Source organism: Dryobates pubescens, chromosome 2 (assembly GCF_014839835.1).
Source record: "Dryobates pubescens isolate bDryPub1 chromosome 2, bDryPub1.pri, whole genome shotgun sequence".
Classification (NCBI taxonomy): domain Eukaryota; kingdom Metazoa; phylum Chordata; class Aves; order Piciformes; family Picidae; genus Dryobates; species Dryobates pubescens.
The window spans coordinates 2,924,969-2,952,095 of record NC_071613.1 but is presented as its reverse complement, the minus strand read 5'-3'; the positions used below and the strand labels follow the sequence as shown (position 1 = coordinate 2,952,095).

Below are 27,127 nucleotides of genomic sequence, written 5' to 3'. Positions count from 1 at the left end.
TTGGAACTAGATGATCCTTGTGGTCCCTTCCAACCCTGACTGATACTATGATATTACTATGATAATAACTTCCAATTAAGATCTGACACAGGAAGAGGCTGGAGACATCAGTGTCAGGAGGACAAGAGAGGACACACATGCAAAGCTCCTGAGAGAGAGTTTCCCACTGACCATACCTATGATTTAAAAAGCAAGCTGTAAGAATTTGATTTCAGCTGACTGGTTGTCTATTATCTGGCTTCCCAATCCTGGAAAGGCTCAACAAAGTTAGAGTTGAGCCATAAACTTTTCTATTAACAAGAGAAATCCTCTGGGAGGGAAGGGTTGCTCCCTACTCTTCCTCGTCTGCCACCCTTACTTTCCCAAGCATATTTTCAACCTTCACAGGTTTTCACTGGTACCAACAGCTCTGTTCAAATCATCAGAACAAGAGAACACAGTCTCAAGCTGCACCAGGGGAAGTTTAGGCTGGAGGTGAGGAGAAAGTTCTTCCCAGAGAGATTTGTTAGCCATTCGAATGTGCTGCCCAGGGAGGTGGTGGAGTCACCATCCCTGGAGGTGTTTAAGAAGAGACTGGATGGGGTGCTTGGTGCCATGGTCTAGTCATGAGGTCTGTGGTGACAGGTTGGACTTGATGATCTTTGAGGTCTCTTCCAACCTTGGTGATTTCTGTGATCAATACATGACTTCTCCAAATCCAGAGGGTGCACATCACATCACATCACATCACATCACATCACATCACATCACATCACATCACATCACATCACATCACATCACATCACATCACATTACATCACATCACATTGGCTAAAAATATAAGACCTAATGAGCAGAGTAAGGTGATCTGGGGAAAAAAAATCAGGTGCTGTAATGCCCTGAAGAGAATCCAACAGGAAAATTTCTGTATAAGCAATAGAAAAGGATGATGCAACGTGAGCAAATTCACATATACACATGGCTCAGTTGCTCTCTGCTTATCCTGCCATGGATAAATAGATACTTTAAGGAAACCAGAAAAGTATTTTTGAAGCTACACAGAAGTATCTAAAACTAAATTTTCTCCACACCAGTGAAGGTGAAACCCACCCAACTGCAGCTCTAATTCCAGATACATTGCAAAGCCTTAGCATACCATAGCTGGATGATATGCTAAATCTGGAAAAATGATACAGAAGCAGTATGACTTCTTCTGTGTAGAATTGTTCCCAGTAGTCACAGAGAAGAGTCATAGAAGGGCCTGAGAATAGTTGGAGATTAAATCAAATACCAGTGTATGCAAGGCAGTGAACACTGGGGAAGGAGAAAGGACCACAGCTACATGTACACTAGCACAGCCTCCAAGGTTAGCTATTATTACTCTTGTAAGTGATCCTGAAATCACTGTGGGGAATCCAGGATGTCAGTCAACTCATACCCTAGTTAGAGCAGAGACAGAAAAGGCACAGACTGAAGTAACAAGATACCAGGCTAAGGCTTCTGAGTAAGGAGACACCGAGCAGTTGAAGCCTCATCAGGCTGGGAGGGCAAGAGGAGCAGCTAAGGCAGGATCTGAAAATGCTGTCTGTGAAAATCACAGGTCATGGAGAGCGTCACTGAGGAATGATTCATCCACTGCTGGCAGGACATGGGAAACAGGGGCAAGGCATGAGGTGGAGAACTCACTGCAAGCAGAAAGGGAAACGATCCTGGCGACACCCTCAGGAACAGTCACACGCTGTGTCACCATGTGTAATGGGTTGGGGCAGATCCCCTCCCCACCACAGGCAGAAATAACGACTCAGGCAAACGGATTGCAAAAGTGATGAAAGTTTAAATAGGAAAACAATAACAAACAACAATGAAAGTTTTACAGGTACCCACAAGCACCATGACAAAGAGAGAGATCCCAGAACATACCCAAGAACATCCCATCCCCACCTGGGGGTACACCCAAACCCCCCCAGGGCTCTTTCCTCCCTCCCCCAACCCAGCCTTGGGCCTGAGCAGGCCCAAGGGAGGCGGCTCACGCCATGTTACCCAGGCAGCAGCAGGGGACGAAAGAGAAAGTGCAGACCCCACATGGCCTTTTTATAGGGGAGCAGGGCATTATGGGAATGGAATACCTGGTCCCTGTGACCACCCCCTGGGCTGGGCCCACCCCTTGGGACCTCCCAGGTGTGGCCTGCGCAGTGGCATCTGGGACAGCACCCAGCCTAAACCACCACACCATGGGAAACAGTAAAAGCCTAAATAGCAGCAGGTTAAAAACTACATTTGACAAGCTCATGGTGGCCAGGCCCATCAGCACCTACCAAAAGAGCCATCCAGATGTGACGCTGGCTAAGCTGTCAGCTCGTGGTTTGGACCGCAACACTCTGTGCTGGGTTAGGAACTGGCTGCAGGTTGAGCCCAGAGAGTGGTGGTGAATGGTGCCACAGCCAGCTGGCAGCCAGGCACCAGTGGTGTGCCCCAGGGATCAGTGCTGGGCCCCATCCTCTTTAACATCTTCATTGATGATCTGGATGAGGGGATTGAGTCAGTCATCAGCGAGTTTGCAGATGACACCAAGTTGGGAACAGATGTTAGTCAGTTGGAGGGTAGAAAGGCTCTGCAGAGGGACCTTGACCGACTGGACAGATGGGCAGAGTCCAATGGGATGGCATTTAATAAGTCCAAGTGCCAGGTGCTGCACTTTGGCCACGGCAACCCCATGCAGAGCTACAGGCTGGGGTCAGAGGGGCTGAGAGCTGCCAAACAGAGAGGGACCTGGGGGTGCTGATTGACACCCACCTAAACATGAGCCAGCAGTGTGCCCAGGTGGCCAAGAGGGCCAATGGCATCCTGGCCTGTATTAGGAATAGTGTGGCCAGCAGGAGCAGGGAGGTCATTGTGCCCCTGTACTCTGCATTGGTTAGGCCACACCTTGAGTCCTGTGTCCAGTTCTGGGCCCCTCAGTTTAAGAAGGACATTGAGACACTTGCAGGTGTCCAGAGAAGGGCAACGAGGCTGGGGAGAGGCCTTGAGCACAGCCCTGTGAGGAGAGGCTGAGGGAGCTGGGGTTGTTTAGCCTGGAGAAGAGAAGGATCAGGGGTGACCTCATTGCCCTCTACAACTACCTGAAAGGTGGTTGTAGACAGGAAGGGGTTGGTCTCTTCTCCCAGGCAACCAGCACCAGAACAAGAGGACACAGTCTCAAGCTGTGCCAGGGGAGGTTTAGACTCGAGGTGAGGAAAAGTTCTTCACTGAGCGAGTCGTTCGTCATTGGAATGTGCTGCCCAGGGAGGTGGTGGAGTCACCGTCCCTGGAGGTGTTCAAGAGGAGATTGGACGTGGCACTTGGTGCCATGGTCTAGTTGTGAGGTCTGTGGTGACAGGTTGGACTTGATGATCCTTGGGGTCTCTTCCAACCTTGGTTATACTGTGATACTGTGATACTGTGACGCTTGCTCAGCACGTGTTGCAGGATGGTGTGCAGGCTGCCTTCCTGCGCCTGCCGGCACAGTCAAGAGGCTTTCTTAAACAGGTCTCTAAGAATTACTGCTCTGCATCCAATTGAAGCCCTCAACCCAGAAGATAAGTGCCTGAAATTGATATGCCAGTTGAAGAATTACCAGGACTGGAATATTAGCCAAAGGTCCAGTTAAAATCAAAACTCTCAGTTCTCATTTCAGAGCTATTACACCCAGCTCCCTGCCTTCAGAGGCACGCCAGGACATTAGTTTCCATGGGATGGGATGGGATGGGATGGGATGGGATGGGATGGGATGGGATGGAATGGGATGGGATGGAATAGGATAGGATAGGATAGGATAGGATAGGATAGGATAGGATAGGATAGGATAGGATAGGATTAACCAGGTTGGAAGAGACCTTTGAGATCATTGAGTCCAACCTATCACCCAACACCATCTAATCAAACCATGGCACCAAGTGCCTCATCCACTCTCTTCCTAAACACCTCCAGTGATGGTGACTCCACCACCTCCCTGGGCAGCACATTCCAATGGCCAATCTCTCTTTCTGTGAAGAACTTCTTCCTAACCTCCAGCCTAAACCTCCCCTGGCACAGCTTGAGACTGTGTCCTCTTGTTCTGGTGCTGCTTGCGTGGGAGAAAAGACCAACCCCCACCTGGCTACAACCTCACATTGGGTTTTTTAGTGGCATTCCTGATGCTGGATACCCAAAGGTAGGGTAGAGCCAGGATGATGCTTTTCCTGTGACCACACTGACACCTGTTTGCACATCTCAGAGATACATCTTTCCACACTAGACCTGGTAGATCTTGCAGCTGATGGCTGGGGATGATCCTGCTCCAGTCAGAGCAATGTCTGTATGCCATTGTATTGGATTATCTCTAGAAAGTACAACAGTAGACTTTCTCAGTTGCCTTTCCTGAACGCAGTCTCTTCAGTGAGGGTGTTCTTTTAAAGCTGAGATGCCAGCTGAGCCATTTGGTAGGCAGAGAACAAAGATATTGGCAGTATGTTTGGTATAAATACAGGGGGGGTTATCTTCATCTGATCCAGTATAGGAAGGGATTGTTTCCAGAGTAAAGAGGGTGGATTTTAACTGTTCGTATGTAAGTTAGTGCAGTCATTAGTGAATAAGAATGTTCTGCTTGTAAAGGTTGTTCTGGATAATCTGTGTGCTGGGTGCACTTTGGCCACAACAACCCCAAGATGTGCTACAGGCTGGGGTCAGGGTGGCTGGAGAGCAGCCAGGCAGAGAGGGACACGGGGGTACTGGTAGATAGTAGGCTGAACGTGAGCCAGTGATGTGCCCAGGTGGCCAAGAGGACCAATGGCATCCTGGCCTGTATCAGGAACAGTGTGGCCAGCAGGAGCAGGGAGGTCATTCTGCCCCTGGACTCAGCACTGGCTAGGCCACACCTTGAGTCCTGTGTCCAGTTCTGGGCCCCTCAGTTTAGGAAAGATGTTGAGTTGCTGGAAGGTGTCCAGAGAAGGGCAACAAAGCTGGGGAGGGGTTTGGAGCACAGCCCTGTGAGGAGAGGCTGAGGGAGCTGGGGTTGCTTAGCCTGGAGAGGAGGAGGCTCAGGGGAGACCTTCTTGCTCTCTACAACTCCCTGAAGGGAGGTTGTAGCCAGGTGGGGGTTGGTCTCTTCTCCCAGGCAACCAGCACCAGAACAAGAGGACACAGTCTCAAGCTGTGCCAGGGGAAGTTTAGGCTGGATGTTAGGAAGAAGTTCTTCCCAGAAAGAGAGACTGGCCATGGGAATGTGCTGCCCAGGGAGGTGGTGGAGTCACCATCCCTGGAGGTGTTTAGGAAGAGACTGGATGAGGCATTTGGAGCCATGGTTTAGTTGATTGCATGGTGTTGGGTGATAGGTTGGACTCAGTGCATCATCTCTGAGGTCTTTTCCAACCTGGTTAATTCTATTCTATTCTAGTCTAGTCTAGTCTAGTCTACTCTAGTCTAGTCTAGTCTAGTCTACTCTATTCTATTCTACTCTATTCTATTCTATTCTATTCCATTCTATTCCATTCTATTCTATTCCATCCTATCCTATCCTATCCTATCCTATCCTATCCTATCCTATCCTATCCTATCCTATCCTATCCCATCCTATCCTATGTTTGAAAATGGTTGTAAATAGTCTAGTACTTACTCTAGCTCAGCTGTGACAGCTAGCATAGCATTTTGGGGACATCAGTTGGTTTCCACTCTGCATTGAGGCATTCATTCACGCTGAGTGTAACGCTGATAGCTGATTCAAGTTCCAAGAAGCAGAGTTTATATACAGAGATTCAGGTGTTGCGGTGCTGTATTGATTCATACAAGAGCCTGGGTGGATTCAGGCGGGAAAGTGGTGTTCTGTGTTCCATTAGCCTCTCACCATATTGGTATCACTTATGCTGCTGTGCTCCTCCATTGAACTCATAAATTGCTTCTGATGAGTATCTCATACGACCCTGCAATGGTGTTTTCAGACTAGAAGGCGTGTTCTTGGAAAAATACCAGCCTTAACCAGGTTATTGAGCTGTTACCCATTAGGTAACTGAGACATGAAGGTGGAGCTGAAGAATTTCCGGCCCTTACAACGTATCACAGAATCACCAAGGTTGGAAGAGACCTCAAAGATCATCGAGTCCAACCTGTCACCCACAGACCTCATGGCTAGACCATGGCACCAAGTGCCACGGTCTATATACCCACTTGAACACCTCCTGGGATGGTGACTCCACCACCTCCCTGGGCAGCACATTCCAATGGCTAACAACTCTCTCTGTGAAGAACTTTCTCCTCACCTCCAGCCTAAACTTCCCCTGGTGCACCTTGAGACTGTGTGCTCATTGTTCTGGTGCTGCTTGCTAGAGAGAAGAGACCAACCCCTTCCTGGCTATAACCACATTTCAGGTAGTTGTGGAGAGCAATGAGGTCTCCCCTGAGCCTCCTCCAGGCTAAACCATCCCAGCTCCCTCAGCCTCTCCTCACAGGGCTGTGCTCAAGGCCTCTCCCCAGCCTTGTTGCCCTTCTCTGGACACGTTCAAGTGTCTCAATGTCCTTCCTAAACTGAGGAGCCCAGAACTGGACACAGGACTCAAGGTGTGGCCTAACTAATGCAGAGTCCAGGGGCACAATGACCTCCCTGCTCCTGCTGGCCACACTATTCCTAATGCAGGCCAGGATGCCATTGGCCTTCTTGGCCACCTGGACACACTGCTGGCTCATGTTTAGGCAGCTGTCAATCAGCACTCCCAGGTCCCTCTCTGTTTGGCTGCTCTAAACTGTGTAAAGTGTCTGTGAAGCCAGGTAATCTTAGACTCTTGGTCTGAGCCCACACACACGTTCTGTTAGCTCTGAGCCGTCTTCAAACTTGCGTAAGCAAGCATCTGTCCTTCAGAAATACACCCTGAAACATAATACTCAGTTGCTGAGTCTTTATCTATCCACAGCAGATAGAAGAGAGTTAAAAATAGTGCCTGGCAGCTCAGTTGTGTTTGGGGACAGGGAGCAAGGCTCATAACAAGTTGCTTCTCCGTGGCTTAATTTTAATCCACCGTAAAACATCTGGGCTTCAAGATAATATTGTCTTTGTCATTGTTCTTAATGTCCATGCTGGGGACTTGACTGGACCACCAGCTGTTTCATTATGTTTGTCTTTGGCCAAAGACTTTTCTTCAGGCTGTATTTTACCTAAGAGTTGCTGATTTTGAGACTGCCTTTACTGGAGCACAGAGAACTCTGCAGTGTGAGACATGTAGGTAGAATTGCTCCAAAGGTTACAGAAGCAGCTTCAGTTCATGTGGGTACCATAGCTGGTAGATAAAGTTGTTCCATCTCCTCATTTATTACCTTCACCTACCTCTTGGCCCTGTTTTTGGGCAGATGTATCTAGCCACTGGGGGTGTTGTGTTCAGGTTGAGCATACTGATGCTTATATCACAGAATCACCAAGGTTGGAAGAGGCCTCAAAGATCATCGAGTCCAACCTGTCACCACAGACCTCATGACTAAACCATGGCACCAAGTGCCACGTCCAGTCCCCTCTTGATTGTTTAGCCTAGAGGAGAGGAGGCTCAGCTACCTGAAGGGGGGTTGTAGACAGGAGGGAGTTGGTCTCTTCTCCCAGGCAACCAGCACCAGAACAAGAGGACACAGTCTCAAGCTGTGCCAGGGGAAGTTTAGGCTGGAGGTGAGGAGAAAGTTCTTCACAGAGAGAGTTGTTAGCCATTGGAATGTGCTGCCCAGGGAGGTGGTGGAGTCACCATCCCTGGAGGTGTTCAAGAGGGGATTGGATGTGGCACTTGGTGCCATGGTCTAGTCATGAGGTCTGTGGTGACAGGTTGGACTCAATGATCTTTGAGGTCTCTTCCAACCTTGCTGATTCTGTGACTTGAAGCCATGCTTCACTTAGTCCTGAGGTGTTGGGTGACAGGTTGGACTTGACCTCTGAGGTCTTTTCCAACCTTATTGATTCCATGATGATTTAAAGGTTGTGCATCTCAGAGGATGAGTTTTTCAGGGTAGCTTGATACACAAGTCTCTTTTGCAGTGACCTCCAAGTGAAACACAACAGGTATGTAAGGTTTTGTATATATCAAAAGGCACTTGGCATCTATCAAGGAGGTTTAGGCTGGATATTAGGAAGAAGTTCTTTATAGAAAGAGAGATTTACCATTGGAATGTGCTGCCCAGGGAGGTGGTGGAGTCACCATCACTGGAGGTGTTTAGGAAGAGCCTGGGTGAAGCACTTGGTGCCATGGTTTAGTTGATTGGATGGTGTTGGGTGATAGGTTGGACTTGATGATCTGAAAGGTCTTTTCCAACCTGGTCTATTCTATTCTCTTCCATTCCATTCCATTCCATTCCATTCCATTCCATTCCATTCCATTCCATTCCATTCCATTCCATTCCATTCCATTCCATTCCATTCCATTCCTACAAGTCCTGAAATGCTATCTTGAAAAAACCAAGCCAACAAACACACAGTGAGATACAATCAGTTATTTGGAGGGGGGTGCTCTGTGAATTCTGCCCCAGGTACCTGATTTTTCTGGACAAGCCTGAGATTCAGTGCAGAAATACCAGAACATTGGTCATTCTTCCACTGGGGTTTTAAAAATAGAGCAGCACTATCTGAGTGCACTTAGTTACACAGCCACTTTTCAGTGTCAAACCTGCCCTAGAAAGATTTCAGACAAAGATGCTGGTATCCTCTAAAGGGCACAAAGGACCCATTTTCTGGGGTACAGAAGAGCTGTTGGTACTTAGTGATGTCATTAAGTGGTTTCTGCCTGTTGAAGAACGGCTGCTTCAGAATTGTGGCTGAAGCTTTCCAGTCTTTTTTTCTGTGTTTCTTTCTGTTTCAGCGCATGAACTTTGTTGATCCTTGGTTTGTGAGTTTTTTAAGGATAGCAATATGGTGTGGTGGGATTCTATTTTAGAAACAAACAAACAAACAAGAAGCAAACACAAAAACAACCCAGCAACTTTGATGTTTTTATCAGATGCTGCAGTACAACATCAGACAGAAGCTGTTATGCCTCTGCCTTCTCTGTGCATTGCTGGTAACATGCAGTATTCCAGTTCTGTGTCCAGGTGGCCAAGAAGGCCAATGGCATCCTGGCCTGCATCAGGAACAGTGTGGCCAGCAGGAGCAGGGAGGTCATTGTGCCCCTGGACTCAGCACTGGTTAGGCCACACCTTGAGTCCTGTGTCCAGTTCTGGGCTCCTCAATTTAAAAAGGATATTGAGACTCTTGAACGTGTCCAGAGAAGGGCAATGAGGCTGGGGAGGGGTTTGGAGCACAGCCCTGTGAGGAGAGACTGAGGGAGCTGGGGTTGCTTAGCCTGGAGAAGAGGAGGCTCAGGGGAGACCTTCTTGCTCTCTACAACTCGCTGAAAGGAGGCTGTAGCCAGGTGGGGGTTGGTCTCTTCTCCCAGGCAACCAGCACCAGAAAAAGAAGACACAGTCTCAAGCTGTGACAGGGAAAGTTTAGGCTGAAGGTGAGGAGAAAGTTCTTCCCAGAAAGAGTAACTGGCCATTGGAATGTGCTGCCCAGGGAGGTGGTGGAGTCACCATCCCTGGAGGTGTTCAAGGGGGAATTGGACATGGCACTTTAAGCCATGGTTTAGTAGTCATGAGGTGTTGGGGGACAGGTTGGACTTGCTGATCTCTGAGGTCTTTTCCAGCCTTATTGATTCTATGATTCTAATATTTGCCATCTGTGTATCAGAGAGAGTCAACACTGCACTAGATCTATGCTAAACTCTGGTCCTCTGTGTTTTGGAGCAGGAGGGAAGAGCATTGTTCTTCACATACAGAAGGTATTTCTGAAGTTTAATTTGTATTTGTTTTCTCTGGTAGGATTTTTCCTGTTAAAGATGTACCTGCAGAGCCTGAAGCTCTTACACACTGGCTGTACCAACGATTCATTGAAAAGGAGGATCTCTTGACACACTTCTATGAAACAGGTAGGATGATATCTGGCAGAGAGAGCTGTGCTTTGCTCATGTCTTTTCTTAACCAGGATCTCAAATGGGTGTAAGAATGCATATATGTTCTTAACATGAATGCAGCAGATATAGTTATTTAGAGTAATTTCATGTGGCAGAAAAGTATGACTGAAAAATTATCTAGGAAAGGTACATTGCCCAGAAAACATTAGCATAGGGTAGTGTTTGGAAGCTGGCTCATTCAAAACTGTACAAGGAGCTGAAGAAAAGACATCTAGAATGGAGGCATATGAGGAAGCTCTCTGAGCAGCAAGAGACCTGGTTAGAAAAGCTAAAGCTCAGTTAGAGTCAAATCTAGCCAGGGAGATCAAAGGGAAGAACTGAAGTTTCTATAGGTACATTAATGGTAAAAGGTAGACTAGGAATGGTGTGGGCCCCCTCAGAAAGGAAATGGGAGAGCTGCTCACAAGTGATGTGGAGAAGGCTGAGGTTCTCAATGGTTTCTTTACCTCAGTTTTAGTTGGTAAGGGCTCCAGCCATGCTCCTGAAATCACAGAAGATAATGGCAGGGGCTGGAAGAAAGAACTGCCCATGGTGAGTGACGATCAGGTTTGTGACCACCTGAAGAACTTGAAAGTGTACAAGTCCATGGGACCCAACAGGATACACCCAGGGGTGCTGAGGGAACTGGGGAGGAGGTCACTAAACCACTCTCTATTATATTCCAAAAGTCCTGGCAGTCCAGGGAGTTCCCCACTGACTGGGAAAGGGGAAACTACTCCCATTTTCAAGAAGGGAAAGAAGGATAACCCAGGGAACTAGAGGCCAGGCAGTGTCACCTCTGTGCCCAGTGAGATCATGGAGCAGATCCCCCTGGAGGCACTGCTGAGGCAGAAGAATAATGAAGAGTTGATTTGGTACAACCAACTTGGCTTCTCCAAGGGCAAATCCTGCCTGACAAACCTGGTGGCCTTCTATGGCAAGGTCACAGCATCAATAGGCAAGGGGAGAGCAGCTGATGTCATTTATCTGGACCTGAGCAAAGCCTTTGACACTGCCCCACAGGACATCCTGATCTCCAAACTGGTAAAGTATAGGTTGGATGAAGCACTCAGTGGATGAAGAACTGGCTTGGTGGCTGCACCCAAAGAGTAGCTGTCAATGGTCCATGTCCAAGTGGAGGCCAGGGACAAGTGGAGTCCCTCAGGGATCAGAACTGGGACCAGGCTTGTTTAACATCTCTGTGGGTGACATTGAGTGCACCCTCAGCAGGTTTGCTGATGACACCAAGCTGGAGGGAAGGATCCATCCAGAAGGACCTTGACAGGCTGCAGGGCTGGGCCCAAGCCAACTTCATGAGGTTCAACAAGACCAAGTGCAAGGTCCTGCAGCTGGGTCAGGGCAATCCCAGGCACTGATACAGGCTGGGCAGGGACTGGCTTGAGAGCAGCCCTGCAGAAAAGGCCTGGGGATGCTGGTGGATGAGAAGTCAATATGAGAGACCAGTGAGCACTTGTAGCCCAGAAAGCCAATCCCATCCTGGGCTGCATCAAGAGAAGTGTGGCCAGCAGGGCAAGGGAGGTGATTCTCCCCCTCTCCTCAGCTCTGCTGAGACCCCACCTGCAGTACTGCCTCCAGGTCTGGAGCCCCTATTACAAGAGGGATCTGGAGGTGCTGGAAGGTGTCCAGAGAAGGGCCAGGAGGATGAGCAGAGGGCTGGAGCACCTCTCCTGAGAGGACAGACTGAAGGAGTTGGGGCTGTTCAGTCTGGAGAAGAGAAGGCTCTGAGGTGACCTAATTGTGGCCTTCCAGTATCTGAAGGGGGCCTACAAGAACGCTGGGAAGGGTGAAGGTGTCCCTGCCCATGGCAGTGGGGTTAGAACTAGATGCTCCTTGAGGCCCCTTCCAACCCTGACAGTTCTGTGCAAACTGATCTAAGGATGTCCTCTTCAGTATCGTGTAGTTCAGCTCTGAAACTTGCTGCCCAGGGGAATGCATTCAGTGGATTCATTTAGCAAGATGCAGAGATGCATAATAAAACTGTTCAGACTTTGTTGTTGGCAGGGGATATAAAACCTTAGGGGTTTGAAATGAACAAGTTCTTGACTGAGAGGGGTTAAACAAGACTCTTACCTGAGGCAGGTTATTCTGTCTGCTTAGTGCAGTTACTGAGTCTGTTCCTTTGGCACTTGTAGTCTGCAGGACTGATCCAAAGCCATCTTCTGTTTTCTCCTAAGCTCAACAGGAAGGTGATATGATTGGAAGGGTCTGTAAGAATTACATAGCATAAAGTGTCTGGAGTCTTAATCTGCAGCTCTGTACTGTCAGTACTGGCCTCCTTGCTGCAAGGATGGTTGATGATGTGGATGAGGGGAGTGAACCAGTCATCAGTAAATTTGCAGACAACACCAAGGTGGGATCAGGAGTTGATCTGTTAGAGGGTAGGAGAGCTCTGCAGAGGGACCTTGACAGGCTGGACAGATGGGCAGAGTCCAAGGGCAGGAGATTGAACACATCCAAGTGCCAGGAGCTGCACTTTGGCCACAACAACCCCATGCAGAGTTACAGGCTGGGGACAGAGTGGCTGGAGAGCAGCCAGGCAGAGAGGGACCTGGGGGTACTGGTTGATAGTAGGCTGAACACGAGCCAGCAGTGTGCCCAGGTGGACAAGAAGGCCAATGGCATCCTGGCTTGCATCAGGAATAGTATCACAGTATCACAGTATAACTAAGGTTGGAAGAGACCCCAAGGATCATCAAGTCCAACCTGTCCCAACAGACCCCATGACTAAACCATGGCACCAAGTGCCACATCCAATCTCCCCTTGAACACCTCCAGGGACGGTGACTCCACCACCTCCCTGGGCAGCACATCCCAATGACGAACGACTCGCTCAGTGAAGAACTTTTTCCTCACCTCGAGTCTAAACCTCCCCTGGCACAGCTTGAGACTGTGTCCTCTTGTTCTGGTGCTGGTTGCCTGGGAGAAGAGACCAACCCCTTCCTGGCTACAACCACCTTTCAGGTAGTTGTAGAGGGCAATGAGGTCACCCCTGATCCTTCTCTTCTCCAGTGTGGCCAGGAGGAGCAAGGGAAGTCATTGTGGCCTCTACTCAGCACTGGTTAGGCCACACCTTGAGTCCTGTGTCCAGTTCTGGGCCTCCCAGTTTAAGAAGGACATCGAGACACTTGAACGAGTCCAGAGAGGGGCAACAAGGCTGGGGAGGGGTCTGGAGCACAGCCCTGTGAGGAGAGGCTGAGGGAGCTGGGGTTGCTTAGCCTGGAGAAGAGGAGGCTCAGGGGAGACCTTATTGCTATCTACAACTCCCTGAAGGGAGCTTGTATCCAGGAGGGGGTTGGTCTCTTCTCCCAGGCATGTGCAGCACCAGAACAAGAGGACACAGTCTCAAGCTGTGCCAGGGGAAGTTTAGGCTCAAGGTGAGGAGAAAGTTCTTCCCAGAGAGAGTTGTTGGCCATTGGGATGTGCTGCCCAGGGAGGTGGTGGAGTCACTATCCCAGGAGGTGTTCAAGAGGGGATTGGATGTGGCACTTGGTGCCATGGTTTAGTTAGTCATGAGGTTTTGGGTGACAGGTTGGACTTGATGATCTCTGAGGTCTTTTCCAACCTTATTGATTCTGTCATTCTTTGTTACTGAGGATCACTTCTATCTTAATACACTTCCAGCATTAGTAGACATACAGCATTAATAACAGTACTGAATGGATATTGCCATGTGTGACTTAAGAGATCAGGCAAATACTTTGAAATTAGAGCTGGAGCAGTGTTCCCTCAACATTGTTTTTCCATCTAGTTGCTACTTAAGTGTGTCCTGTGCCAAAGTGAAAAAGAGAAGCCAGTGAGGAAAACAAGCAGTTTCAATTTGCAAGGGAGTTTTGTCCAGCATAGGCTGAGTAGGGAGGTGAAACAAGGCAGCTTTTTTATGAAGAGAAGTTATTTCTTCATTAGCAAGTCTCACAGACCTTGAGGTGGGGAAAAACTCTTTGGCCTCTCAGATCAACCAAGTTCAGTATTTCAGAGTGACTACATTAAAGACTGACACATCCAAATGCACCTACTGGACCTGATTAGACAGCTAAGGGAGGGACTTCTTAGGGTGTCAGGTAGTGGCAGGCCTGGGGGGAATGGGAAAAAATAGAAATGGGAGGATTCAGGTTGAATGTTAGGAAGAAGTTCTTCCCCATGAGGGTGGTGAGAGACTGGCACAGGTTGCCCAGGGAGGTGGTGGAAGCCTCATCCCTGGAGGTTTTTAAGGCCAGGCTTGGATGTGGCTGTGAGCAACCTGCTGTAGTGTGAGGTGTCCCTGCCCATGGCAGGGGGGTTGGAACTGGATGATCCTTGAGGTCCCTTCCAACCCTGACAATTCTATGATTGCTAGGTGTTCCCACCTCCCCAAGTTATCTCAGAGCAGCCTCTGCACCAGAGGGAAGGGAAATAACTATCTGGCTGCAGCACCTCTCCTATGAGGACAGACTGAGAGAGTTAGGGCTATTCAGTCTGGAGAAGAGAAGGCTCTGAGGAGACCTAATTGTGGCCTTCCAGTATCTGAAGGGGGCTACAGGAAAGCTGGGGAGGGGCTTTTTTGGCTGTCAGGTAATGAGAGGACTAGGGGGAATGAAACAAAACCAGAAATGAGTAGATTGAGATTGGATGTTAGGAAGAAGTTGTTCCCCATGAGGGTGGTGAGACACTGGCACGGGTTGCCCAGGGAGGTGGTGGCAGCCTCATCCCTGAAGGTTTTTAAGGCCAGGCTGGATGTTGCTCTGAGCAACCTGATCTAGTGTGAGGTGTCCCTGCCCAATGGCAGGGGTTTGGAACTGGCTGACCCTTGAGGTCCCTTCCAACCCTGACAGTTCTATGAACCCATTTTGTGAATCTCTTTAAAACTACACCTGTAGTCAGGAGAAGGTGAAGAGTTCTTGTTATCAAGACATCATTTCACAGTTGCTATTAAAATAAGTCATACCCCCCAAAAAATCTCACTAGACCAGAATTTCAGGGAGTATAATGAATATAATCAGTTTTACTCACTGAAATGCATCTCCAAAATGGGGTAATTGCTTATAATTTGCCAATGTAATCAGTATGAATTAATAAGACATACTTTAAATGCAAATGCTACGGTGTAGGACCTTATTAGGCATAAATTAACATAATTTAAAGTTACTACCATTTGTGCCAGTTGAGAACTTACTTGCAGTGCTTTTGTTTACTTACTGCAGAAGTGCTGCTGAGAGTTTTTGGAAACCCTCTGGAACAGTCCTGGGGCTTCATGTGAGGGGAATCCCTGGAGCTGCTCAAGAGCCAGCCCTGTATTGACATGTTACATACTCCAGCTGGTGTGTTTTCAAGACTTAGGGCTGTTTCAGCATTATTTGTTTATTGATTTATTAAATACCTACTGTTTAGGATTTTGTCTCTGTTCATAAAGAACAGAATAGAATTAAGCAGGTTGGAAAAGACCTGAGAGATCATCTAGAATTACCAGGACTGGAATATTAGCCAAGGTCCAGTTAAAATCAAAACTCTCAGTTCTCATTTCAGAGCTATTACACCCAGCTCCCTGCCTTCAGAGGCACGCCAGGACATTAGTTTCCATGGGATGGGATGGGATGGGATGGGATGGGATGGGATGGGATGGGATGGGATGGAATGGAATGGAATGGAATGGAATGGGACAGGATAGGATAGGATAGGATAGGATAGGATAGGATAGGATAGGATAGGATAGGATAGGATAGGATAGGATAGGATAGGATAGGATAGGATAGGATTAACCAGATTGGAAGAGACCTTTGAGATCATTGAGTCCAACCTATCACCCAACACCATCTAATCAATTAAACCATGGCACCAAGTGCCTCATCCACTCTCTTCCTAAACACCTCCAGTGATGGTGACTCCACCACCTCCCTGGGCAGCACATTCCAATGGCCAATCTCTCTTGCTGGGAAGAACTTCTTCCTAACCTCCAGCCTAAACCTCCCCTGGCACAGCTTGAGACTATGTCCTCTTGTTCTGGTGCTGCTTGCCTGGGAGAAGAGACCAACCCCCACCTGGCCACAACCTCCCTTCAGGTAGTTGTAGAGAGCAATAAGGTCTCCTCTGAGCCTCCTCTTCTCCAAGCTAAGTGTGGTGGTTTAAGCCTTAACGGGGAGTTAAGAGCTCAGATGGGGACAAGGCTGAGACTCTCTCCCCGGCTCTCCCCTCCTCCCTCCTAACAGAGAGGGGAAAAAAGGAAGGAGCAAATCCATCGAACAATAATTTGGAGTCAGCTTGGAAGTAGAGAGGTAAAGAGTTTTTTCTTTAAACAAACCAAAGTATATATATATCAATAACAGGTAAGGTTCACAAGGGCAAGGAACAAGGATGGATGGGAGGGGGACAAATAGGAAGAATACAAAACCAGGCTTTTCTCCGAAGAGCCACGGAGGCAGCAGGGAGAATACATAGAATACATAGAATAAACCAGGTTGGAAGAGACCTTCAAGATCACCGCGTCCAACCCATCAACCAATCCAACACCACCTAAACAACTAACCCACGGCACCAAGCACCCCATCAAGTCTTCTCCTGAAAACCTCCAGTGATGGCGACTCCACCACCTCCCCAGGCAGCCCATTCCAATGGGCAATCACTCTCTCTGTATAGAACTTTTTCCTAACATCCAGCCTGAACCTCCCCTGGCGCAGCCTGAGACTGTGTCCTCTTGTTCTGGTACTGGCTGCCTGGGAGAAGAGACCAACATCCGTCTGTCTACAACCTCCCTTCAGGTAGTTGAAGAGAGCAATAAGGTCACCCCTGAGTCTCCTCTTCTCCAGGCTAAGCAACCCCAGCTCCCTCAGCCTCTCCTCGTAGGGCTTATGTTCCAAACCCCTCACCAACTTTGTTTCTCTTCTCTGGACTCATTCCAGCAAGTCAACCTCCTTCCTAAACTGAGGGGCCCAGAACTGGACAGAGGACTCAAGGTGTGGCCTAACCAGTGCAGTGTACAGGGGCAGAATGACCTCCCTGCTCCTGCTGGCCACACTGTTCCTGATGCAGGCCAGGATGCCATTGGCCCTCCTGGCTGCCTGGGCACACTGCAGGCTCATGTTCAGCCTACCATCAACCAGCACCCCCAGGTCCCTCTCTGCCTGGCTGCTCTCCAGCCACTCTGACCCCAGCCTGTAGCTCTGCATGGGGTTGTAGTGGCCAATGTGCAGAACCCAGCACTTGGATGTGTTCAATCTCCTGCCCTTGGACTCTGCCCATCTGCCCAGCCTGTCAAGGTCCCTCTGCAGAGCCTCTCTACCCTCCAGCAGATCAACTCCTGCCCCCAGCTGGGTGTCATCTGCAAATTTACTGATGATGGACTCAATGCCCTCATCCAGATCATCAATAAAGATGTTAAAGAGCATGGGGCCCAGCACTGATGCCTGGGGCACACCACTGGTGCCTGGCTGCCAGCTGGCTGTGGCACCATTCACCACCACTCTCTGGTCTCAGCCTCCAGCCAGTTCCTAACCCATTGCAGAAGGATCAGGCCCAACCACGTGGCAGAGGAGCAGGAGGGCAGCTGCAGTAGCTCTCATCCAGGAGAGGCAGGAGCCAAAAGGAGAGCTAATAACCCCAATGCCTCCCCTTTTATACCCTAGCTGGGCAAGGAGCAGGGAGTGGAACAGACTCCATTTCCCAGGGGAAAATGCCCTGCAGGGAGGGCAAAGCACTACAAGCCCTCCCCTCTTTGTTTTCAGAATGGGCATTAACCCACCACACTAAACAACCCCAGCTCCCTCAGCCTCTCCTCACAGGGCTGTGCTCCAGACCCCTCCCCAGCTTTGTTGCCTTTCTCTGGACACCTTCCAGCATTTCAACATCTTTCCTAAACTGAGGGCCCCAGAACTGGGCCCAGAGAGCTGGAGTAATGTTTGATGCTATGTGAAACCTTCAAAGTTTGCATTGAAAATCCCATTGGTAGGAAAACATTGTTCTGGCAAGTTTTTATTTGAAGAGAGATTCATGGATCCACAGATTGGATGGGCCCTCAAGGATCATCTAGTCCAACCTTTCAGGGTGAGATTGTAGTTTAAATGAGATGGCCCAGCACCCTGTCAGTCTGGGCTTTGTCTGATGTAGGGGAATCCACCATCTCCCTTGGGAGGTTATTCCCATGTTTAATAGTTCAAATGGGGAAAAAAGGTTTTTTTGGCATCATCTGAATCTCCCCAGAAGCAACTTGTCCCCATCAGCCCTTGTCTTCACCATGGGATTCTTTGTGGAAAGAGAGTCTCCCTACTCATGGTAGCCACCCTATGTACTTGTACAGGGTTATGAGGTCTCCCCTAAGCCTTCCTTCTCAAGGCTGAACAAACCCAGTTGTCTCAGCCTTCCTTCATCTGACAGGTCTTCCAGTCCTATGGTCATTCTTGTGGCCCTTCTCTGGATGCTTTCCAGCCTGTCCACATCCTTCTTGTGTAGTAAGGACCAAAGCTGTACACAGTGCTCGAGGTGCAGCCTGCCCAGCGCTGAGAGGGAGCATGACATTGTTATCCCTGCTGGTGATACACTTATTAATGCAACTCAACACTGAACCTGTTGCCCACCAAGACCCCCAGGTCCCTCTCCACAGTGCTGCTCTCAAGCCAGGTGGCTCCCAGTCTGAGCTGCATTCCTGGGTTATGTGTTCCCAGGTTCAAGACCCTGCATTTAGCCTCACACAGTTCCTTCATACAGTTCCCTCTTGCCCACTCAACCAGCCCATCAAGATCTTTCTTGAGGGTGGCTCTCCCTTCTGAGGTGTCAGCTGCCCCACTTATTTTTGTGTTGTCAGCAAACTTAATCTGGGTGCTCTTCATTCCAATATCTAAATCATTAATGAAAATATTAAACAGCATTGGGCTGGACATTGACCCCTGGGGGACCCCACTAGTGGCAGGCTGGCAGTCTGAGAAAGAGCTGTTTATTACCACCTTCTGCATGCAGCCTGTCTGCCAGTTCCCCACCCAACACACAGACCACTTGCCTAGGTCATGGCATGTCAGTTCTCAAGGAGGCTGTGGGAGATGTGTCAAAAGCCTTGGAGAGATCCAGACAGACACTGTCCACCACTCACCCTGCATCAGCTGAGCCTGTCACCTTGTCATAGAAGGCAATCAGGTGTGTCAAGCATGACCTACCACTGATGAATCCATGTTGGCTTTTCCCTGTCACCTTTTCCAGTTTATTTGTATTAATCCCCAGGAGGATTTGCTCCATAACTTTCCCAGGGATTTATGTTAGGCTAATGGGTCTGTAATTACCTGAGTACTTCTTGGAACCTGTTTTGTGGGCAAGGGTGACGTTAGTCTTCTTCCAGGAAGGAACAAAGCCTGAACCACCTTTTCCCTTTCTGCTGTATTAGGAACTTAGTATCATAGTATCACTCAGGGTTGGAAGGGACCACAAGGATCATCTAGTTCCAACCCCCCTGCCATGGGCAGGGACACCTCACACTAGATCAGGCTGCCCAGAGCCTCATCCAGCCTGGGCTTAAACACCTCCAGGGACGGGGCCCCAACCACCTCCCTGGACAACCCATTCCAGGGCTTCACCACTCTCATGGGGAAGAACTTCCTCCTCACCTCCAGCCTGAATCTCCCCACCTCCAGCTTCATTCCATTCCCCCTAGTCCTATCACTACCTGAGAGCCTGACAAGTCCCTCCCCAGCCTTCTTGTAGCCCCCTTCAGATACTGGAAGGCCACAATTAGGTCACCTCAGAGCCTTCTCTTCTCCAGACTGAACAGCCCCAACTCCTTCAGTCTGTCCTCACAGGAGAGGTGCTCCAGCCCTCTGATCATCCTCCTGGCCCTTCTCTGGACACCTTCCAGCACCTCCAGATCCCTCTTGTTATAGGGGCTCCAGACCTGGAGGCAGTACTGCAGGTGGGGTCTCAGCAGAGCTGAGGAGAGGGGGAGAATCACCTCCCTTGCCCTGCTGGCCACACTTCTCTTGCTGCAGCCCAGGATCTGATTGGCTTTCCATTCTGCAAGTGCACACTGAGAGCTCCTGTTGAGCTTCTCGTCCCCCAGCACCCCCAAGTCTCTCTCCTCAGGGCTGCTTTCCAGCCAGTCCCTGCCCAGCCTGGATTTGTGCCTGGGATTGCCCTGAGCCAGCAGCAGGACCCTGCCCTTGGTCTTGTTGAACCTCATGAGGTTGGCTTGTGCCCACCTCTCCAGCCTGTCCAGGTCCCTCTGGATGCCATCCCTTCCCTCCAACTGTCTGCTGCACCACACAGCTTGGTGTCATCAGCAAACCTGCTGAGGGTGCACTCAATGCCACTGTCCATGGCACCCACAAAGATGTTGAACAAGCCTGGTCCCAGGACTGATCCCTGAGGGACTCCGCTTGTCCCTGGCCTCCACTGGGACATGGACCATTGACAGCCACTCTTTGGGTGAGGCCATCAAGCCAGCTCTTTATCCATCTAGTGGTCCATCCATCCAACCCATGTGTCACCAGCTTGGAGACCAGGATTGGGTGTGGGACAGTGTCGAAGGCTTTGCTCAGCTCCAGGCAAACTACATCAGTTGCTCCCCCCTCAGCTATTAACTGAAACTGATCTGGGGAAAACCTGAAATGTTAGACCTCTTAAAATTAAACAAAAGTATCTGTTTAAAGTCTGAATATGAAACTGTTCTGTGATTCCTCTGAAGGTTTCAGCAGGATAACCTTGAGCACACAAAGGAGGTTACATTTAGCAGGACCAAAGCACCTGGAGAGTTAATTTTTAAGAGCCTAGAAATTAAAAGCTTATCAGTTGGAAATGAGAAATTCTATACTGAAGTAATGATGCTCCTCATTCCCTCTGATCATAAGCCAGCTGCTGTGATGTAACTAAAAGAGCAGCCAGCATCCAACCAACATCCCAGTATCATCCAACAGGGCAACAGGAGAGAGGCTTCATTGGTGCTACAGAAATACTTCTCATCATATCAAACCCAAAACCTCATCTGGAAATTCCATGCATAGGTCCAACATCCCTGCTCAAGAAAGATGATTTGAACTGGGAAGAGGGACAGATAATGGGTGCTAAGATGATTGAGGGGAGGAGAGTTGTGTCTGCAATGGACAAGTGAAAATGCTTGGCTCAGCTAGGAAGGTGAAGATTAGTTTTCTAAGACACAAGCTGGCCTGGGAGAGGGGGAGGAGAGAGTTGCTGTCTGTACCAAGGGAAAAGGAAAGACTGAAACCGAAGGTCAGAGTTGGTACAGCATAGCACATGGACCAGGGAAGAACAAAGGGTAGGGTAGGGTGGACAAATGGAAGCTTAGCAGTGAGAATTACTTAGAAATAAATGGTGTGGCAAACCTGCCCATGTGTGCAAGTACCTATCAGGGAGAGGGCAGGACTCATCGGGGGAATTTTCTGGGGGGAGCGTTTTATAGTGTTCCCTCAAGGATCAGTGCTGGGCCCCATCCTGATCAATATCTTTATTGATGATCTGGATGAGGGCATTGAGTCCATCATCAGTAAATTTGCAGGTGACACCAAGCTGGGGGCAGGAGTTGATCTGTTGGAGGGTAGGAGAGCTCTGCAGAGGGACCTTGACAGGCTGGACAGATGGGCAGAGTCCAAGGGCAGGAGATTGAACACATCCAAGTGCCAGGTTCTGCACATTGGCCACAGCAACCCCATGCAGTGCTACAGGCTGGGGTCAGAGTGGCTGGAGAGTAGGCAGGCAGAAAGGGACCTGGGGGTACTGGTTGATAGTAGGCTGAACATGAGCCAGCAGTGTGCCCAGGTGGCCAAGAGGGCCAATGGCATCCTGGCCTGCATTAGGAATAGTGTGGCCAGCAGGAGCAGGGAAGTCATTGTGCCCCTGTACTCAGAACTGGTTAGGCTGCACCTTGAGTCCTGTGTCCAGTTCTGGGCCCCTCAATTTAAGAAGGGATTTGACACTCTTGAAGGTGTCCAGAGAAGGGCAACAAAGCTGGGGAGGGGTCTGGAGCACAGCCCTGTGAGGAGAGGCTGAGGGAGCTGGGGTTGCTTAGCCTGCAGAAGAGGAGGCTCAGGGGAGACCTTCTTGCTGTCTGCAACTCCCTGAAGGGAGATTGTGGCCAGGTGGGGGTTGGTCTCTTCTCCCAGGCAAGCAGCACCAGAACAAGAGGACACAGTCTCAAGGTGTGCCAGGGGAGGTTTAGGCTGGGTGTTAGGAAGAAGTTCTTCACAGAAAGAGAGATTGGCCATTGGGATGTGCTGCCCAGGGAGGTGGTGATGGTGTTTAGGAAGAGACTGGATGAGGCACTTAGTTTAGTTGGTTAGATGGTGTTGGGTGATAGGTTGGACTTGATGATCTCAAAGGTCTTTTCCACCCAGGGTCATTTTGTATTCTTTAGTTTCAGCTTTTTTTTATCATTATTATTTAAGAGCATCATACCTGAAGAAAAGCTTTGTCTGGAATGCTTGATTGCAGTGACTGCAAATGGGAAGCTGAGAGAGAAGTCACTGCTGATATCTAATTGCCCAAATCATGTCCTTCTGAGGATTAAAAAATCGACACTGCTGTATCTTTATTCTTTGAATCATTCATTTCTTGTTCTGCTATGAGTAGTTGTGACTCCATAGTGCTGCACATCATCTCCTCTGGTCTATTTAGAGGTTTTCTAGCCACTGTTGGAGGATTAACAGCAACCAAAGTGCTTCATGCCATCTAGGCTTTCTGCATCTCAGGGAAATGTCATTCAAATTATTTAACATGCTGATGGAAATCTATGCAAACAATTTCCTTGTGATCCTCAAGCTCTGATGTATTCAGGCACACACAATTCAGTGGTCTGGAACTTTGGGCTTTTGTGACTTGTGCTAATTGAATCTCCTGCCAGGCTTTATACAGAGGCATTTCAGTAAAATCTTTCTGGAGAGCTGAGTGGCAAATTACAGTGCTCCTTTAGTTGGATTGACTGAGTGCCTGCCCAGTGAATCATAGAATCAATAAGGTTGGGAAAGGCCTCAGAGATCAGCAAGTCCAACCTGTCACCCAACACCTCCTGACAACTAAACCATGGCACCAAGTGCCACATCCAGTCCCCTCTTGAACACCTCCAGGGATGGTGACTCCACCACCTTCCTGGGCAGCACATCCCAATGGCCAATTACTCTTTCTGGGAAGAACTTTCTCCTCACCTCCCATCACTTAAACTTCCCCTGGCACAGCTGGAGACTGTGTCCTCTTGTTCTGGTGCTGGTTGCCTGGGAGAAGAGACCAACCCCCACCTGGCTACAACCTCCCTTCAGGGAGTTGCAGACAGCAAGAAGATCTCCCCTGAGTCTCCTCTTCTCCAGGCTAAGCAACCCCAGCTCCCTCAGCCTCTCCTCACAGGGCTGTGCTCCAGACCCCTCCCCAGCCTCATTGCCCTTCTCTGGACACGTTCAAGTGTCTTGATGTCCTTCCTAAACTGAGGGGCCCAGAATTGGACACAGGACTCAAGGTGTGGCCTAACCAATGCAGAGTACAGGGGCACAATGACTTCCCTGCTCCTGCTGGCCACACTGTTCCTGATGCAGGCCAGGATGCCATTGGCCTTCTTGGCCACCTGTGCACACTGCTGGCTCATGTTCAGCTGCTGTCAACCAGTACCCCCAGGTCCCTTTCTGCCTGGCTGCTCTCCAGCCACTCTGACCCCAGCCTGTAGCTCTGCCTGGGGTTGTTGTGGCCACTGTGCAGAACCTGACACTTGGATGTGTTCAATCTCCTGCCCTTGGACTCTGCCCATCTGCCCAGCCTGGCAAGGTCCCTCTGCAGAGCTCTCCTACCCTCTGACAGATCAACTCCTGCCCCCAGCTTGGTGTCATCAGCAAATTTACTGATGACTGACTCAATGCCCTCATCCAGATCATCAATGAAGATATTGAACAGGCTGGGGCCCAGCACTGATCCCTGGGGGACGCCACTAGTGCCTAGCTGCCAGCTGGCTGTGGCACCATTCACCACCACTCTCCGGGCTCAGCCTCCAGCCAGTTCCTAACCCAGCTCAGAGTGCTGCTGTCCAAGCCAGGGGCTGACAGCTTGGCCAGGAGTTTGCTGTGGGGGACAAATGTTCCAACATGTGCAGCTGCTGTTGAAAATAAAAGTGGTGCCTGTTTGTATCTTCGAGAGGAGCCTTGAGAATGTGTGTGTATTGCTGCTTCCCAGTATACCAAATCAGATCCAAGGAGCTGCCAAGTTTAATATGGACTCCATTAAATTTGATTGTACAGATGTTAAAATAACTCTCAAAAATAACACAGGAGAGAGCTGAGAGTTGGATCTCCTGCAAAATGCTGACTACAATAGGCATAGCTGATTTTAAGGAATGCTTTGAAGCTCATGCTTATCCAAATGAAATGAAAATTGTTCTCAAGGGTTTGGGGTGTTTTGTTTTCTTGAAGGTAACTGATAAATGCTGGAGAAGCTTTGGAAAGTTTAACAGAACCATACCAAAGTAACCAAGCCAAGCTGTCAGCCCCTGGCTTGGCCAGCAGCACTCTGAGCTGGGTTAGGAACTGGCTGGAGGCTGAGCCCAGAGAGTGGTGGTGAATGGTGCCACAGCCAGCTGGCAGCCAGGCACCAGTGGTGTGCCCCAGGGATCAGTGCTGGGCCCCAGCCTGTTCAGTATCTTGATGACATGGACAAGGGGATTGAGTCCATCATCAGTAAATTTGCAGATGACACAAAATTAGGAGCAGGTGTTGATCTGTTAGAGGGTAAGAGAACGCTGCAGAGGGACCTTGACAGGCTGGACAGACGGGCAGAGTCCAACAGGATGGCATTCAACAAGTCCAAGTGCTGGGTGCTGCACATTGACCACAACAACCCCATGCAGTGCTACAGGCTGGGGTCAGAGTGGCTGGAGAGCAGCCAGGCAGAAAGGGACCTGGGGGTACTGGTTGACAGCTGGCTGAACATGAGCCAGCAGTGTGCCCAAGTGGCCAAGAAGGCCAATGGCATCCTGGTCTGGATCAGGAGGAGTGTGGCCAGCAGGAGCAGGGAGGTCATTGTGGCCTGTACTCAGCACTGGTTAGGCCACACCTTGAGTCCTGTGTCCAGTTCTGGGGCCCTCAGTTTAGGAAAGACATTAAGTTGCTGGAAGGTGTCCAGAGAAGGGCAACAAAGCTGGGGAGGGGTCTGAAGCACAGCCCTGTGAGGAGAGGCTGAGGGAGCTGGGGTTGCTTAGCTTGGAGAAGAGGAGGCTCAGGGGAGACCTTCTTGCTGTCTACAAGTCCCTGAAGGGAGGTTGTAGCCAGGTGGGAGTTGGTCTCTTCTCCCAGGCAATCAGCACCAGAGCAAGAGGACACAGTCTCAAACTGCACCAGGGGAGGTTTAGGCTGGAGGTGAGGAAGAAATTCTTCACAGAGGCACTTGGTGCCATGGTTTAATTGATTAGAAGGTGTTGGCTGATAGGTTGGACTTGATGAACTCTATGCATTCAATAATTCTGTGGTCTCAAAGGTCTTTTCCACTCTGGTTAGTCTTCACTTCTCCTTCTCTTCTCCTTCTCTTCTCCTTCTCTTCTCCTTCCCTTCTCCTCTTCTCCTTCCCTTCTCCTTCTCTTCCCCTTCCCTTCCCTTCCCTTCCCTTCCCTTCCCTTCCCTTCCCTTCCCTTCCCTTCCCTTCCCTTCCCTTCCCTTCCCTTCCCTTCCCTTCCCTTCCCTTCCCTTCCCTTCCCTTCCCTTCCCTTCCCTTCCCTTCCCTTCCCTTCCCTTCCCTTCCCTTCCCTTCCCTTCCCTTCCCTTCCCTTCCCTTCCCTTCCCTTCCCTTCCCTTCCCTTCCCTTCCCTTCCCTTCCCATTCTATTTTCTATTCTTCCCTTGTTGCTGCAGAAGGATTAGATGTGCTTTTGCTTCTTTTTCAGGGGCTTTTCCCCCACTGCAGGGTCAAGCAAAAGCCATTTCTCGGGAGATGACCCTCAGCAACCTGTGGCTGGTTGCCATCCAGTCCCTGGCCTTCCTCTCGGGCGGTATGTGGTACTGCATCCTGCGCTATTTTTACCATTGCCTGTTTTAAAAGCGGACTGGGACCTGAGGACAGAGTGGGAGTCCAGGCTCTGGCAGACAAGTGTCATGTTGTACGTGCAAATGTGAATATTCAAGAGTAAAGGAAAATACTGGACAGACTCTTACTTCTCTTTGGGGAAGTCCTCAACTCCGCTGAAGGTGAAGCTCGGTGCCCTGGTGATGTATTGTTTTGGGAATGGTCTGTATTTTTAAAGCTGTATTCTCTCACCCACACTTAAGCCAACTCAGCATTTGGACAAAAGGTGCAATTGTATAACAGCTCCTAGAGGAATGTCTGTGACGAGAAACATTCTGCCGCCACGAGTATCTCTTGGCCTTGTAGTTAGAGCTCAGAACCTTCAGCCTCTTGTCTCCTCAGTAGTCTGTGAAGCATTGGTGTGGTAGAGATCCCTCATTTGCACAACTTGTACTTTGCTGCAGCTCGCTGTGCCGGGGCCAGCGGTCCTTGATGGAGCTGGTGGCAGCATCTCTGTGGCTACAGCAGTCGTTGTAATTAGACCCATGGGTCTAAAACCGAGACCCGAATAAGATCCAGCATCAGGTGTGTTTTGTGAGGAGTCAGCCCTCCAAAAAAACCATTGCAGCATCATAGTGTGATTAAAAGCTGTCCCCATCTGATGAACCAGCCCATCCCTGCCGTGGTCTCGCCATCAGCTCTCTGGATTCTGTGTGCTGCCGGTGTCTCGTGTGAGGAGGAAGCTTGGGAAACGTGAAGTCGCTGGGTTTATGATCCCTTTTTGCTCAGAACGCATCTCAGTGATCATTATCAGCTTTCAAAATGCACTTTTGTAGGTGGAAATGCAGTGAAGGAAAGACCTAAACCTTAGGGAACAGGGGAAAGCTTTATGTGTCGTGAGTTGGAAGTCAGAGCAATGCTAGCTGTTCCTGAAGGTCTGCCGGTGCTGCTGGTGATTTTTAGCCACCTTTGTCTTTTGTACACTGCAATCCAACCAAGGTGACCTTTGAGTGGTTTATAGAGGCCTTTATCTCCCCTGCTAAGTTGCAGCAGCAGTGCTAAATATAATTGTGGGAGAATTTAAGTAATTCAATGCCAACAACCAGCTCAATGTTTTCCTAAGGAATAACAGAAGAAAAACTACTTTCTTACAAAGAAAAGGCAAAGAGCAAACAAAAAAGCTCTGATAAAGACTCAATAACTCCTTGGAGGGCAGCATTAATTAGCTCACCACCGTGC

The 27,127-nt window shown here is 49.5% G+C and overlaps 1 protein-coding gene across 1 annotated transcript in view; it reads left to right on the top strand.

The window, feature by feature from the left end:
* Positions 1-25,969, top strand: part of LPGAT1 (lysophosphatidylglycerol acyltransferase 1) — a 111,639-nt gene extending 85,670 nt beyond the window's left edge. Inside the window, exons 8-9 of the mRNA XM_054169291.1 lie at positions 9,811-9,917; positions 25,770-25,969. Coding sequence (XP_054025266.1) covers positions 9,811-9,917; positions 25,770-25,921 — 259 coding nt within the window. The 3' untranslated portion in view covers positions 25,922-25,969. The remainder of the gene's footprint in view (positions 1-9,810; positions 9,918-25,769) is intronic.
* The last annotated feature ends 1,158 nt before the right edge of the window (positions 25,970-27,127 follow it).